Raw genomic sequence first — 17,554 nt, 5'->3', positions numbered from 1 at the left:
AAATGATAATTGGTATTAAAACTAACTTTAACAGGGGCGCCTGGGTGGCTCAGTGGGTTAAGCCGCTGCCTTCGGCTCAGGTCATGATCCCAGGTCCTGGGTTCGAGCCCCACGTCGGGCTTTCTGCTCAGCAGGGAGCCTGCTTCCTCCTCTCTCTCTCTGCCTGCCTCTCTGCCTACTTGTGATTTCTCTCTGTCAAATAAATAAATAAAATCTTTAAAAAAAAAAAACTAACTTTAACATTTACAACAATAATAATACCAACATGAACTTTGACAACAGTCACTATGCTGAAAACAGTATGGAGTTTCTTCAAAAAATTAAAAATAGAACTGCCATATGATCCTCCTATCTGGCATCTGGGAACATATCCAAAAGAATTAAAATCAGGATGTAGAAGAGTTATCTACATTCACATGTTCGTTGTAGCACTATTCACAACAGCCAAGATAGACAATTCAAATGTCCACTGACAGACAAATGGATAAAGAAAATGTGGTAAAAATAGATACACAATGGAATATTATTCAGTCTTAAATAAAATAAGGAAAGCCTGCCATTTGCAACAACATAGATGGACCTGGAAGACATGCTAAGTGAAATAAGTCAGTCACAGAAGGACAAATACTGCATGATTCCTTTTATATGAGCCATTTAAAATAGTCAAACTCATGAAAGCAGAGAATAGAATGGTGGTTGCCAATGGAGAAGGGGAGGGTAAAATGGAGTTGTTCAATGGTTATAAAGTGACAGTTATACAACATGAATAAATTCTAGAGATTTGCTATAAAACAATACTGTATTGTGCACTTAAAAATTGTTACGAAAGTAGATCTAAGTGTTTCTACCATTACAAAAAAAAAAAAAGAAAGAAAGAAAGAAAAAGGACACGAATAATCTTTTGGAAGTGGTGGGTATGTTTATTACCATGGTTCTAGTAATGGTCTCATGGATGTTTGCATATGTCCAAACTCATCAAAATGTATACAGCAAATATGTCCGTTTTTTGGTATTAATATTCCTTGGCAAAGCGGTGGAAAAACACGTTATATATATTTTTTCAAATTTAGTCTTTGTAACAATTTTTATGTATATATTCCCATTTTATTAATGAGGACACTTAGGCAAAGAGGGAAGGTAAGCAAGCTTTTCAAGTTCACATACCTCATGAGCGGTGGAGTAAAACTAATATTGCCTGAATTGAAAACCTATACTCCTAGCTCTTAAACTGTAGGTAATGTGTTGCCAACCACAGACAATGAATGTGTGATTTTGTGTGTATAAAGGGATACACAAAGTGTAATAAATAAAGTGGAATAATGCACAATTGGAAAAAGGTATCTGTTGGATAATAAAAATTGACTATTAGCTTCACAGCTAAAGGAGCTGCATAACTCTAGAAGAAATTAAATCAAAGCTTTCCTACCTATTTCTTTAAAAAACGCTATTTAAATTTTCTACTTGCCCCACACAGGAAACACATCCCGGGAAATGACTTTTAGAAATACACACACAAAAAAGCTTTTGATTCCAAACAGGTTTCCCTTTACCCCACCTTCAGTGAATGAATGAATAGCTAGATGGATAGATGGATAGATAGATAGATAGATAGATGATAGATAGATACTGTTCTGAAAGATCTTTAGATATCAGCTATCCAGGTTTGTGTCTCAAAAACTTGCTAATTCATGGTCATCGTTGTTTTAACTTTTGAAGACACCTCCTCTTTCCAATGGTAATATTTTTTTCTAAGTGAGAGAAAAGCTTAATTCTACACTGAATTTGAAGTTTTATTGAACTCAGGTTGATCCATTTTTAAAATTATAGAATCATGGATTCTTTCCTCCCTGCCTGTTTATTTTTCAATTCTGGATATAATCATTTTAGACAAAAATTCCTTGCATATTTACATAGGGCTTTATGTTTGTTACTGACGTCCCTCTTAAGCCCCAGCCTGGGCCAGGTAGGTCTCTGAGGAGAATGTTTCTGGGGCCCCAACAGGAGATAGGGCAGAACCAAGGGTTTTCACCCAAGAGCATCCAGATTGTGATTAAAGCTCCACATAGTAACCTTGCTTAATTTATCTGAACCTTATTATCTTTATCCCTAGACTGGAAGTAATAATGCATTCTGTGGCAAAATCATAGAGTATGTGAAAATCAAGTCAGAAAGTAATTTGCCAATGTTATCTTTATATCCATTAAATGTTTAGTTATATAAACTATTTTAGAAAAGCAGTTTGTCATTTGATTCTCAAAAGGACTTTATAAGATGGAAAAACAATAATCGCTTAATTACTTTATATGGGGAATTGAGATTAAGAGAGTTTTCAGTACACCTAAAACTTGCCCAGGCAAGTACCCCTCACAGCAAAGAAGCAAGAATATTTACAACCTAGAATTCTGAAGGTAATATCCAGAATGCCTCTCTGAAAAGCCAAAATGTCTGGTTCTGCCTATCACTGCATCTTACACTTATCTAGATATAGAAGAATGTCATAGGTTTAATCCTGTTGGTACAGGTTTCAGAAGACAAAATGTAGATTCAGAAGACTTGGGTAAAGATATTTTAAGAGAGTAATTTAGTTTTCTTTTATCCCTGCTGTATAAAACTAAGCTTATCTGAAAACATACTACAGTAAAGCATATTCAGTGCAATCTAAGGAAGAACTTGTCTAGTAAGTTAAAGGGTTGAGTAAGTAAGTGCCTTCACTTGGTGAATTTCTCATTCCAAAGGCATTCTTGTTTACAAGATCACATTGTTAGACATACATCTAAATAGTGCTCGATAGGCCATCTGAATAAATATTATTTAAGACCTCTTTTGATATTGGGATTTTATGTATATATTTAGACTTTTTTATACTTAATCTAGAATTTCTAGGTGTGTTTTGGTGAGAGAGATTACACGGGTGTATTCTAGAATAAAATGCAAAATAAAAAATTTTAAGCTAAAATACAATAGTTCAAGGAAATTTGTCAGGATTTCCGAGTGACCTACTCATTAATATATACAGCATGTTAAACCCTCACTACAGATGTCAGAGAGGATGATATCAACAACCCCTCTTCCCTGGTTGGAAGGGATGTTCTGATCAATAGGTCAGGCTGGTCAAGCAAGGCTTCACTGGGGAAATACTTGACGGATAGTCCCTAAATTTCCTCATAATTTCACTCCAAACTGTTAGTAGCTTTTTGTTTTATTCAAAACTGAATTAGTGATACTGGCATATCCTCAGCATAATATATATAAATGAAAATTTGGCAAAATTTGAAGGAGAGATCTTTTTCCTTCCTAGTGAACTATTTTTCTACTCCTATCTACTTTCTAGTGAGATGTTTTAATACATCCCTACTAAAAATTGATAGATTCTGCACACATAAACTTACTTGATTTAAGTTCCATCCAAATGAATGGAACGGAATATAGGGCATTTAAAGATTTCCATTTTATGTCAAATATTGTGTGTGATAAGATGGTATGTCAGTCAGGGTTCAGCAAGAGGCACAAAACCTGTGGTGATGTGTACTAAGACATTTATTACAAGAAATTGGCTTAATTGATTGTGATGGCTGGCTAGGTGATTCCAAAATCTATAGGGCAGGCTTAGGAAGGGCAGGCCGAAACTCTAGAGCTGAAGTTGCTGTCTGTAGGTGAAATTTCTTCTTCAGGGAAGCCTTACTTCTGCTCTTAGGACCTTTCACCAGGTTGAATCTGCCTCCCTCCCCTGCACTAGGATAATATTCCTTACTTAAAATCAACTGAATATGGACTTTAGACACATCTCTAAAATACCTTCACAGCAACACCTAGATTAAAGTTTGACTGAAAAGTGGGCACTTGAGTCTAGCCAAGTTGACACATAAAACTGACCAACACAGATGGTGTTTCTATTCATTATTGGAGATGGTATTAGCACTATTGACCATCCATTTCAAAGAAAAATAAAGTTAAATTTCTACTTAATACAAAAGAATATTCTTGATGGTCTAAAACTATGTCAGATAAGAACACTATGAAAGTTATGAATTACAATGATTAGGTAAGCATTTCTTCTCAGAATTCTCTCCCTATTCTTTTTAATAATCTGGAAGAACTCTATAATCCCTCTGCCTCAGTAACCAACTATGGGGCCTAGGAAAGGGTACAAAATGTTAACAAATCCAGATCAATGTCATGTGAACTAAGGGACAAATCAAAGTGAGCACAGCCTACCTGATGATTTTGGTTATTGTATTTTAACCTCATATTTTCATGTGTGTTAAGCAATGCTTTAGTGGATCTTTCAACAGCTGCTTTTTGTGTGTGCCTTCCATGTGTCAGGGAGTGTAGTGGGATCTGTGGATATACAAATAAAACACCAGCATTAACAAAAACAACAGCAATATTAACCATTCTCAGTCTATTTCTTCATGGAGCTTAGCCTATCTTACAAAATTAGAAGTCTCTTGAGAAGATAGCACTTTGTGTTATAGATACTTTTGTATGGGTGTATTTATCAAATTGTCTTCTCTAATAGTAAAATTTATTGAAGGTAACTGCCCTGGATATTAACAAGTCCATTCTAACCATCATTTGAAGCATTATCTCCAATTAATAAGTTAAAATTCCCCTTAGGACCAAGATTACTCATTGGCTTCAGCAAAAAAAATCTACAAATATGTAACATTGTACATGATAAGCATCATTTCTCCAATATTTCATTTTCTTTATGAATTTTTCTCATTACTAAATATTTATGTCACTTTAGATTAACAGAAAAAATAAAGAGTGATTATATTTTTAACTTTATTAGGGATATTCAACTCCTTGAGGTTTAAGGATTTGTCTCTTTAAGCCAAACCCTAAGTGTCTCAAAAAAGTCACACAGTTTTTTAACAAGTGTCATTTGTTTTACAATAATATGTCATGGTAATGAGCTGCTAGCTCATTAGCTAAAAGGAATATTATTTAGGTAAAAATTTACACATATCACACTAGTGATACATGGGCCATTTCTCATCAACCTGTGTTCTCTGTACAGTCTAAACTAAGGCCTGATGCCATCACTATGTACAATAGTTTATGTCCAAATGGTCATGGAGACAGACTTTTTTCATACTTCTAGTATGAAAGGTGATTCAAAACAAGTATGTTTTGCGATGGTTTTGAAACACAAAACACCTAATATTTTCTATTTAAGTGCAGTGGCTTTGGATTCTTTTTTCTTGGCCCAAAGAAAACATAATCACTGACCTTGAATAAATGATGGAGACATAAATTTTTAGAATGACTGCTCTTGATTTATAGACAGTGCTTTTAATTCACAGGCAGACTGTGAGAAAAAACGATCCTTGCTATTTTTTATTATTTCTTCATCGTTCATATTTTATATTCTGCATCTGCCCAGAAGCTATTTTCAGGGATACAGTTTTATAAACTAGAAAAAAAATGAGAATATATGAAAAATAATTTGATTTCTTGCCATAATACTTCTGCCCTTTTGGCCAAAATAATTACCACAACAATCACAAACCATGTAAAGTGTGTCTACTGTTGTTAAAATTTTACTAAAACTTTTGAAATCCTGCTAGAAATACTTGTTAGTCAGTAACTTTTTTCCTCTTTATGGAAAATTCTCTCATAGGTCTGGAGAAAGGAAGTCAGTACAGCTTCCAAGTGTCAGCCATGACAGTTAATGGCACTGGACCACCTTCCAACTGGTACACAGCAGAGACTCCTGAGAATGATCTAGATGGTAAGATCTATCTCCAATCATTATGGTTCTGATTTCTATGTTCTTTGTTCCTTCAGCTTCAAATATTCCCTTAATAGAAGTTGATGAATTCCAACACTGGGGATATCTGTTCCCCCTATATCTTTCCATGCAAAACAAAACAGTACAAAATACAAAATCCTCAATAGATTTTTCAAGCATGCCACATAAAATTATGCATTAATTATAGTCTTCATAAGTTATTTTTTCAAGATAATTTAAAATAATCCTTTTAAATTTTATTGAATAACCAACATTGAGATATTCTTCATAGGAACTGCTACAATTTCTGATAGTAATCATGAAATATAATTACTTTACATAGCTTCTCTTGTTCCTTATGATGCTTCTGCAAAACAGAATATGTATTTTTTTTGCTTGCTTGTGATATGGTCATTAATATTTGACACTTCATCTTTTTTTACATAGGAATAATCTGCCTTATTTACTTAATTGATTGTTGCCTGAAGACATTTGTGGATGAGATATTGAGATTTGTATAAAAGTCACATATCAATAATTTAAATAAAATAATAAAATTAGCAGATGAGAAATTGCTTTTGAAATAAAAACATCACAACTAATAAGAAAATAAAATTCAAGAGAAACGAGTAATAGAAGAGACAGGAAAAAAGTCTAAGTAATAAAGCAGAAATAAGTACGAGATACTTAAAAAAGAAGTTGGTTATGATCAGTAAACTTCAAGTTAAGTGATTAAAACTGGGACTAAGCGGGGATGCCTGGTTGGCTCAGTTAGTTAAGAATCTGCCTTTGGCTTAGGACCCTGGGATAGAGTCCTGTGTCAGGCTCCTTGCTCTGCCTGCTGCTTCCTCTGCTTGTGCTATTTCTGACAAATAAATAAATAAAATTTTTTTTTAAGAATTAAAATTAAAAAAGAAAAACCGAGACCAAGGAAAAGTGGCTTAAAGAATAAACACATGTATCTGGTGCCAGATGACTGTCTAAATCACTGATAACGAAATCCTCTTATTCCTTCACTGGTAGACCTCAAGGCATCCAAGTTACTGCAGCGTGAAAATGCTATGTCCCTTCCACTTCCTCTCCCTTTTGCTCTCTCTCTTTCCCTCATTTTTATCCTTGTCCCAGTTCTTTCAGTGTTCCTTCTGGCTTTTCCTACCTTCTTCTTTGAGCTCCTCCTTCTCCTTTTTCTCCTTCCTGATCTTTTGTTTCTCTAAGTAATTCACCATCACTCATGATTTTCATAGATTCCATTTTATAAAGCAATTAATGTGGCAGGAAAACAAGCAAAAAATGCCATTTTCACAATAACGGTTATTGCTACTGGCACATTAAAGAATATTCATAGGAAACTTACGAAGTTTTGGGTACTGTGCTTAGCTCTGAGAATATAATAGTGGATAAAAGGCATGATCTCCTTGTGGAGCTTAGAACATAGCAAAGAGAAACAGACATCCCAGGTGAAGCCTTAGGAAATTGCCATTTCCTTGTTGAATATTGGTAGTATCTGATCTGTCAGCATAGAATGAATAGATAGATTGATAGGCAAATAGACATACAGGTTTGCTTTTAAACCAAGACCGAAAGGGTGAACAGGAGTTTGCTATGCAAAAGCATAAATGACAGACTGAGGGAGGAAATGTGGAGGGCAAGGTGAACGCAGGTTTGAAATTAAAACAGACCATGACAGTATTCAAGATCTGAAAAAAAAAAGACCATCAGGACTGAAACACAGAGATGACATGTGTTGAGGTTTGTAATATAGCAGATTCTAAATCTTGCAAGAACAAATTAAGGATTTTGGACTTTATCCTAAGAATGTCATTAAAGCAATAATGTGGTTTATCCTAAGCAAGTCATTAAAGGATTTTTTTTTAAATAGTGACTTAATATATTTGCATTTTGAAGAGATTACCCTGGTTGAAGCATAAACAATTGTATTAGATTAGACAACCATGGGCCATCTTAGGACAAGCTTAGAGCTAATGTCAGGTTTTATGGAAAAGTAACTTGGGACTTAGCAGATGTTATTTAACTTGTCTTGGGTATTATAAATCGAAAAGTTGTAGAGCTACACAAAGTCACACTTCATAAAGCTTATATCCTTCACTAATAGATTAGGGAACATTCATGTATTTGTTTATTTAACATATATTTCTTTTTGAAGGTCTATATATATCAGGCATTATTTTTGAAACCAAGGGTAAAGCAATAAATAAGATCCCTATTCTCAAGGAGTATAAATGTTATTGAGATAGAGATGGGTAGTGATGAATGCTATGAAGAAAAATAAAGCATCATAGAAGGAATAGAAAGATTAGGGAGTACTGTTTTACGTAGGGTGTTGAGAAGATCTCTCTGATTGGGTAAAATATCAGCACGGACCTGAAGGCAGTGAGGGAGGCAGCTGCATGAATAGGTCAGGCAAGAGCCCTCCAAGCAGAATAACAAGAATAGACATCCTGAAGTTATAGCCCAGTTGGTGGTGAAAGTTATTAGAGACCATGGCAGCTTGGGTCTAAAGTCATGAGGATATGCTCTGTCTTATTCAAGAATAAAAACAAGATAAGCTACACAAATACCTTATTTTTCTATTTATTTAAGAAATAACTCTTAAAGTTTATAAACTGTATTTATCCTCTCATTTACCTTTATGAGGTATATATTATTAGACTTAATTTTAAAGGAAAGCAACATAAGCTAAGAAAATTTAACTAATTTAATCAAGTAACTAAGCTAGTAATTGTGGATCTGAAACTCATGACCAGGTTTTTCGTGTCCAGTGTCTAATACAGATTATCTGAGCAAAGCCTCCACAAAGCCTCTAGAATTGACCCAGTGACAATAAAAGACAGTGATTCAAGGAAAAAGATTCTAAGAAATGAGGTCATATCATTTACCCAAACCTAAGGGACTATATCTCTTACTGGAAGGAGTGAAAATAAATGGAACAGAGGTGTCGAAGGTCCTATAAAATATCCAGGATGAATGGGGTTCTCCACTTAACTTATGAGCTCTTTCTCCTCACTCCAAATGACTCACAGTCTAGTGGAATCAAAATGTAGAATCACAGCCCCTGGGATGACACCAAACATTCTACTTAACTGAATGTTTCTCATATCTATGCAATCTTAATATAATCCAATCCATACATCTATTTTTAATCAAGAATCTCTATGCTGTGTTCATGAATAAAATCTTAATAAATGTTGCTTAATTGGATTTGCTTAAAAGTTTCTATACTCTTGCCTTAATAATGTCCCTCTTCTGCATGCAACCTTCTTGGTTACTTTTTTCTTTCTTCAGTATTGATGCAGTTATTATGAAATATAATTAAGAACCCATCATGTGCCCAGTTATGGGGAGTATAAACATGAAAGAGAGAAGAACAGTTCTCTTGAGAGATAAACAGATAATGCTGTACTGATTGTAAAAACTTCATGAAAAGAAATAGTACTTGAACTAAAAACTTCAGGAAAAAGAGGTTGACTAAATTTATAAGGAAGGATGTGTAGGACAGCATAGTAAATATTCTTCAGAAAGAATGCCATTAGGAAAATTATTTCTGCCACAATTAATTTAAAATGTGCCCTCACCCATCCAAGTGTTACTCATTAGCCAGTCAATTAACACGTTGCAACACATTTCAAATAATGCCTCTTTTCTCATTCTTTCACTTCTTTATTTGGATTGTAATTGTTGATGCAGCTCTTGTCCTTGTCCATAATGTATACATTAGCAATCTAAAAAGGCAAATAAAAAATTAATAGAAGAAAACTAGTACAGTCGATGCTTCTTGACTTGAAATTGTTCACTCTTTTTTTTAAAGATTTACTTATTTGAGAGAAAGAATGTGAGAGGAGAGAGAGCACAAACGCAAGGAGCAGAGGGAGAGGGAGAGAGTCTCAAGAAGACTTGGTCCTGAGCACAGAGCCTGCCTCAGGGCTTGATCTGAGGAGCCTGAGATCATGACCTGAGACAAAACCAAGAGTCAGTTGCTTAAATGACTGCTCTACCCCCGTGCCCTGAAATTGTTCACTCTTAAAACATAATGGAGGGCACCTGGGTGGCTCAACTAGTTGGTTAAGCGACTGCCTTTGCCTCAGGTCATGATCCTTGAGTCACAGGATCTAGTCCCACATCGGGCTCCCTGCTCGCCAGGGAGTCTGCTTCTCCCACTGACCTCTCTCCTCTCATGCTCTCTCTCTCTTCCTAAAAAATAAATAAGAAAAATATTTTTAAAAAACCATGATAGAAACAGCCATTTTAGGGCATATAATTATATGATGTGGGAGAGAAATGTTTTACTAACTTAGAAAAACATAGTGTCTTATTGGCTGTAAGATATTAGTAAGTCCACATATATTTGGCCCATATTTATTGACCCATAACCTCTTTTCATGGAGATACTCCTCTAGACCGATTTCACTTTTTCTTCCTTCCTCTTGTTTTTCTTACTTTGAATGCATCATTCAAATATTAAAAAGTGTTACCCTTGATAGGCATTGATGTTTGGACAAATGAACAATCTTAGGATTGGTTGTGAGTAGCTTCAAAGAATACACAGCCTGACAGCTTGTTCTATTTCCATATATAAATACACATATAAATACATACATATATAAGTATATATATATATATATAATCAGTATATATATATTTTTTTTTTAATTTAAGAGAGGTTTCTTTATTCATCTCATTTTAATTTACTGATGTAAGTGTTTAAATCATAAGATATAAGTGACTTCTCCTAAAACTTTCATGGCTAATGTAGGAAAGTTTTGAGTCCTAAAGTCAGAAATTTCCATATAGAATTGCTCTGATATGCCTGAAATTATAACTAAGGGGGAAGCAGCCATTTTGAAAACCAGCTGGAATGGGAGGCATTCTTTGCAGTAGCCAAAGAAACCTCTCCTGGGAGGGAACTGCAGTGTTTGTCCTCCCTAGGTGCGTTGTGTTGCATAACTTTTCCCTCTTGCTTTTGAGTCTCCTGATGAACTCCAAGGGACTGATCTACTCATTACAGTGGTAATGAGCCCTGCAAGTCACTAAGGAGAAGCAGTAGGACGTATAGATAGTTAAAAGCAATCCCCTCTCCTTCTGTGCATTCTCTGCTTGGCTTAAGCAGTGTGAAGATCAGCTGTGACTTGGAGAAATACTCCAATTCCTTATGGATTGCCCTTTTAATTAGGATGTTTTGTTAAAGTAATTACAGAGCCAAACCTCACTGTTTGTTCAAGGCTTCCTGAAAGCATGTTTCCTTGTTGTTACCAACAGCTGGAAAGTTTTAAAATATTTATTTTGTGCCTCAAAATTTTGACTTAAGAAAACAAGATCATTAGAATTCCCCAAAGTTCTTATGTAAATGTCTTGCATAAGGATATGAGAGAATTTGTGATGAAGATCAGCAAGGTACCCTCCAGGAAGTTGAGCTTTGGGACCAGTTTGTATTGCTTTTTCCCCTCTAATTTTGAAGTGAACAGGTAGAAATTGTGATATGCCATCATTAGAGATGTAATTTAAAATTAAACTTCTATCCTAAAATGGAGGAGGTTGGCCAGCAAAAATTAGCAATGCAGAGAGACTCCTGAAAATGCAACTAAGTGATAATAGCAAAAACTGTGACCCTATGACCAGGCTCTAGTTTCCTGCCCTCAGGAAAGAGATAATTAGTCCTATTAGCCTGATTGAGTAATGGTAAAATGGGATTACTGCAAATTCACTTCACTTGAGAAGTCAACCATGAAAAAATTCCTGTGTTTTAGAACCTGCATGATATATGATATTGCCAAGAACGTGACTCTGAGAAGGAACACGTGAACGTTTATTTTCAGAATAATAATAAAATCTAAAATGATGATGATGTAAGTGAGATGTTGGGGTTCAGAGCCAACAGCCAAGAAAGAATTCTTGGGACATCTTCCATGCAAAAATGTGGTTTTATTACAACACGGGGACAGGACCCATGGGCAGAAAGAGCTGTACTTGGATCATGAGGAGTGCCTCATTATATACTTTCAAGTTGAGAGAGGGTTAGAGATAGCGAAAGTCTCTAATGAATTTTGGAAGCGAGGTTTCCAAGACCTTGAGGGGAGCAGCTATTGTTAGAAAAGGGTCATTTATTACTGTTTAGTAAAAACTCAGTCATGAGACCCTTCAGATATATATCAGTGAGTCATATGCTAAGGGGTGATTGCCCACATATATCTTGGGGGTAGAGATAAAGGAAGTTCCCAAAGGAATTTTTATATGTTAACATGGACTTATAGGATCCTGTGGGTCAGGCTGAGATGACTTTTGCCGTTAACAAATTATTAATATTGAGGCATCTGAGTTCCTAGGAGAATGTCACTCTGCCTGTATAAGGACTCGTCAGTGGGCTGTAGGTACTAAGGAAATATAATTTTTCTTTTTGCCTTTGTTTCCCATATCAATGAGACCACCCTGAAAGAAGGAACACTACCTATTAAAATTGCCCTCCTCATTCAAAAACTAGAGCAGGAAAAGTGGAAAATCCCTGGGCAGAAGAATGAGAAATGAGAAAAACAAGTTTGGGCTGATTTGAATAAATTGAAGAAGAGAAAAAGAAAGATAGAAGGAGAGGAAAATGGAAGGAAAGATGAAAGGAAGTCTGGTGAAACATTTATGTGTGAGTTACAAAGGGCTGAAGCATAGCTTCCCTCCCCAAAATGCCCTTCCTAATCTCTGGAATCTGTGCATCTGTTATTTTACATGGCAAAGGAGATTTTGCAGATGTTATTAAATTAAAAGTGCTTGCATTGAAGTAAAAGTTAGCATAAAATAATATGAACCAGTCAGTTTGTGTTTTATTTTAGTTTCATATTGGCCAAAGGTTTTGAGGTTAAAAGGTATGAAAACAATAAGTACTAAGCTTGGAATAGAAAGTAGGTCAAGGGAAGGGAAATATAATATTATATAGAAATGAGAGTCTCAAAAATCTGGAATTTCACAGAGTCTGAACATTTACTGAAAGCTTCATTTTATCAGGAATCAGATATATGTTTTATGATGATGGTATTATGTAATAGATACCTAAAGAAATAAGCCAAGGACCAGAACTGTTAACGATTTGATGGGAGACAAACACCATGGCAAATTGCATATCTACCCAAAAATTGCTTTCAAAAAATATTTTAAAATATGTATTTTCTAAATTACTGGAAAATAAGTATCGTGTTATATAGCCAAGTATAGAAAATGAAGTTATTAGAAAGGAAAAATGGAAAACACTTTTAGATAAGAGAAATTCTAAAATTGAAAAAACTGAATTAACTTTCCTTTGTAAAAGAGACTTTTAGTTAAGCTAAAAACAAAATAAAACTATGTAGTTTCAAAACAAAGGACAAATATTAGAGAAATAGAAATTGGTCAAAGAATTAACAAGTTGGTAGGATTCTAGTGTAATGATAATACACACAAATACACATGCATACATACACACACAGACATGCATGCTCACATACATATGTGCATGAGTGTATACACATGTACACAAATGTACATATACAATTCATAAACATATACACAAAGCATACATACACATGTGCACACATACATAGACACAGACATGCACACATATATGTGCACACATACACATAACATATTGTGTACACATGTAGACACGTGCATATACATATATCAACACATACATGCATATGCAGTACATACACATACATACACACATATAAACATGCATGCATGAAATGGATAAATAATTTTATTGAAAACTACAAATAAAGATACAAGTTATGAAACTTTAAATCTCAAATATGTAACACTTAAAGTATGCAAACAATATGTTTTCCAAAAAAATTCAAAAGATCAAACCAGATCTGAGAAAGAATTCTTTTAAATGCTTGGAACAGCATAAAAACGCACACAGAAAAAATAAAAGGGAACTTAAAAGATCAAAGCATGGACTGAGAAAACTTAGTATGATTCAATCACAATTTGAAAAGAAAATAAGCAATGAAGGAAAAACAATTTTCAAAGAGATAAGTGAGAGTTTTCCAGAATTGATGAAATACATGGATTATCAGATTCAGAAATAATGCTTTACCTTTGATACATTACGTAATACCTAAGATAAAGACAAAAGAAGAGCTTAACATGCCACAGGGAGAGATTACTTATTTAGGGACTACAATTAGATTGATGAAGACTCCCCAATAGCAACAATTAAGGCAGAAAACAATGAAATATCTTCAAAGTGCTGATTAAAAAAATTACTATTATTAAAGAATTGTATACCCAACTAAATAATTATTCAAGGAAAGGAGACACATAAAAACCCTTTAAAAAAAGGAAAATAGACTTTGCCACCACCATCTTTTTTATAAAGAATGTACTTTTTAAAAAAGGTAGAAAGAGGGTGCCTGGGTGGCTCAGTGGGTTAAGCCGCTGCCTTCGGCTCAGGTCATGATCTCAGGGTCCTGGGATTGAGTCCCACATCGGGCTCTCTGCTCAGCAGGGAGCCTGCTTCCCTTCCTCTCTCTCTGCCTGCCTCTCTGCCTACTTGTGATCTCTGTCTGTCAAATAAATAAATAAATAAATAAATCTTTAAAAAAAAATAAAAAAAATTTAAAAAAAAAAAAAGGTAGAAAGAGAAAGAAAATAACCATAGTGACTATTAGAGAAAGTGGATAAAAAGTAATATAACATATGGGTATATCTGAACAAATTATCATTATCTAAAACAAAAATTATGTTTTGGAGAGTTTAAAAAGTTGATGAATATGAGGTGGTAAGAAAGAAGGAGATTGTGGAGGTTAAACAGCTTTGAAATTGTTTTTATGATGTTCTTGTGAAAAGTAAAGACATAATTAACTTTAGACTACAAGATATATGTGATCTCAAAATTGAAAATATTACAATCAGAAGAATATAGAGTATATTATTTCTTATCTGGTAGAGAAGAGAAAAAAATAATAGGGGGATGGGCTCTTCAGCCTATACAAATGAAATTAAAAAAACAAAAATAATTTGTTTCAAACAAACAGAAAATGAAAAGTGCATAATAAAATTATATAAATAAGTTTTAATGTAGTAGTAATAATAAGTGCAAGTGTATTAAATTCACCAGTTCAAGAATAGATTACAAAATAGAATTTTGAAAACATCCAGATCTATAGTATTTATAATTGGCAACATTTAAAAATAATAAGATATGAAAAAGTTGAAAATAGATGGAGAAAAATAGTCATCCTAATGAAAAACAAGTGTAGGTTTTTCTTTGGTAATTTTCTTAAGGCCAGAAACTTCTTTAGGGATAAAGAGTTGCTACATAATGAGAATAGGATTGACTTATTAAAAAATAATGTAAATTGTTGAAGAAATATCTATTACTTATAAATATATGGCTTTTATAACATAAATTTATACTATTTAAGCAAATCTTAACAGGTCTTTATAGAAAAATTTGCAAACCCACCGTAACATTTGAGTACACATTCATCCGTATAGAAGCAGTAAATGTATACAATTATAGGTAGAAAATACAGACAACAAATCAACACAAGTCTCACCATCCAAAGATGATCAGATTACCACACTTAACACCCTAATGCATATCTTTAATTTCTATCTTTATACACAGATGTAAATATATACATACATACATAAAATATTTGTATATTATAATGAAAAAATATAGATATAACTTAAATGAGAGCATATGATATTTAACTGTTCTTCAAACTTCTGTTTTCAATTATTTTCATTTTTATTTTTGCAGGTTATAATTTTACCTGAGACCTTGATCATATTCCAATTTCTTTAATGGACCCCCAAAAAACTTTCTTTACAGATCTTTTGTATAAACTAGAATTGAATCTAGTATCACACACTGCATATAATTTTTTTTTAATTTTTATTTTTTTCTTTTCAACTTTTTATTTAAATTCTAACTAGGTAACATACAGTGCAATATTGGTTTCTGAAGTAAAATTCAGTGGTTCTTCACTCACATACAAAACCCGGTGCTCATCATAATAAGTGCCCTCCTTGATACTCATCATCCATCTAGCCATCCCCCACCCACATCCCTCCATCAACCCTCAGTTTGTTCTCTATCATTATAAGTCTCTTATGGTTTGTTTCCTTCTTTTTTTCCCCCTTCTCATATGTTCATTTATTTTGTTTCTTAAATTCCACATATGAGTGAAATCATATGTTATTTGTCTTTGTCTAACTTATTTTGCTTAGCATAATACACTCCAGCTCTATCCACATCATTGCAAATGGCAAGATTTTATTCTTTTTGATGGCTGAGTAATATTCTATTGTACATATATACCTCATCTTCTTTATCACTTCATCAGTTGATGGACATTTGGATTCTTTCCATAATTTGGCTATTGTATTTATATCCCCTCAGGCTCTTAATCAACCACAATTCCTTTTTTCCTACTTGGATTTATTGAAAAGACTGGCTTTTGTCCTCTAATTTCAACAGTCTAATGATTTGTTTTTGTCTACTTATTTCTTGTGGTTTTATTTAACTTGTTCCTCTAGTTTCTGTAGGTTTGTAAACTGGAACTTACACATAAAGACCAATGTTAATGGATTTTATACATCTCTTTCAGAGTTGGAAAAAAAATTTTAAAGGGAGGAATTCTGCTGATTTACCTGTCACAACTGAGATACTCACACCGTTAGAGAGTCACATATTTTTTTCCCTAAGCATCCAAAGAATATTTAGTGCTTGGCTTTAAGAAAGTGGATATTAAAATTCTTGGATAATATTAAATACATTCATTGGTCACAATGTAATTAAACTAATAGTCAATAATAATATGATATCCAATACATTTAGAAATATAAAAGCATATTTCCAAATAACTTATTGGTCTAAAATAAATCATATTATTTCTTGAATATAACTTTTAGCACCTATCACCTAAGCAACGTTTTTACTTAAATATCTACTAGATTAAAAAATACTAGGGAAAGTTTTAAAAAAGTGGATTTTTTTTTTTTGTTTTCAATTTTTTTTCCTTGGCTATTATTTGGTAAAATTCTTGGTGAAAGTCAATGACCTGGCATTAAAATACATTCAAGTTAAAGATACAATTTGAGGGTAAGGAATTTACCTATATATAACTTGAATGTATTTTATAAAGATATCAATGTATTTTATAAAGATATCAATTTAAGGGTTTACTCCAGTGAGCTCACAAATGTAGTCGCCTGGTGATAAAACATTTCGTATGTGATTTTATCCACATAGGAATGTAGGTGTAGATGGCATGTCATGAAAAAGGATTTCTTTCATATGGGCTTTTGATAGGAGCCATCCATGATATTCTGGGTTACTGGTTGACAAAAAGACTTGCGAATGAGATGAGCTATTGATATAGCAGCCAATCCATCATGAAATTGAAGAATCCAGCCCCTTATTCTCATTCAAGTAGAATTCATCTTACCTATAAGGAGTGTTGTAGGCAAAGCCAAACTGTGTTTTGAAACCAATTTAAAAACTGCTTTAGTTCTTGGGCAAGTAGTTGTTCAAAGTCTCAGAGTTCCACTATACAAAGGATGACACAAATTATTTAGACTTGGATAAATGTTCAAAGAAGTTTCAAGCCCTTTCCTTAGCCATAGCAGACGTTTTAATATCCTCGTGAAATGTTTGATCCCTTTATGACTTCCTTGGCCTTTTCTAAGTATAATGTAGTAGATAAGGTTGTGGGCTCTGAAGTCCTAATAACTAGGTTTGAATTCTGCTCCACTCACTGTATTATCGTGCACAAGTAATTTCAATTTCTTCATACCTATTTTTCTCATCTGTAAATAGGGTAT

At 33.7% G+C, this 17,554-nt stretch overlaps 1 protein-coding gene across 3 annotated transcripts in view; it reads left to right on the top strand.

Moving 5' to 3' along the window:
• The window catches only part of DCC (DCC netrin 1 receptor), a 1,178,115-nt gene that overhangs the window by 981,034 nt on the left and 179,527 nt on the right, over positions 1 to 17,554 (top strand). For all 3 annotated transcript variants that reach the window (XM_047697659.1, XM_047697658.1, XM_047697660.1), the window contains one exon: positions 5,627 to 5,737. In XM_047697659.1, coding sequence (XP_047553615.1) covers positions 5,627 to 5,737 — 111 coding nt within the window. The remainder of the gene's footprint in view (positions 1 to 5,626; positions 5,738 to 17,554) is intronic.

This window comes from Lutra lutra, chromosome 12 (genome assembly GCF_902655055.1).
Source record: "Lutra lutra chromosome 12, mLutLut1.2, whole genome shotgun sequence".
NCBI lineage: Eukaryota > Metazoa > Chordata > Mammalia > Carnivora > Mustelidae > Lutra > Lutra lutra.
The sequence above is the reverse complement of the archived record's forward strand: the minus strand, read 5'-3'. Positions and strand labels throughout refer to the sequence as shown.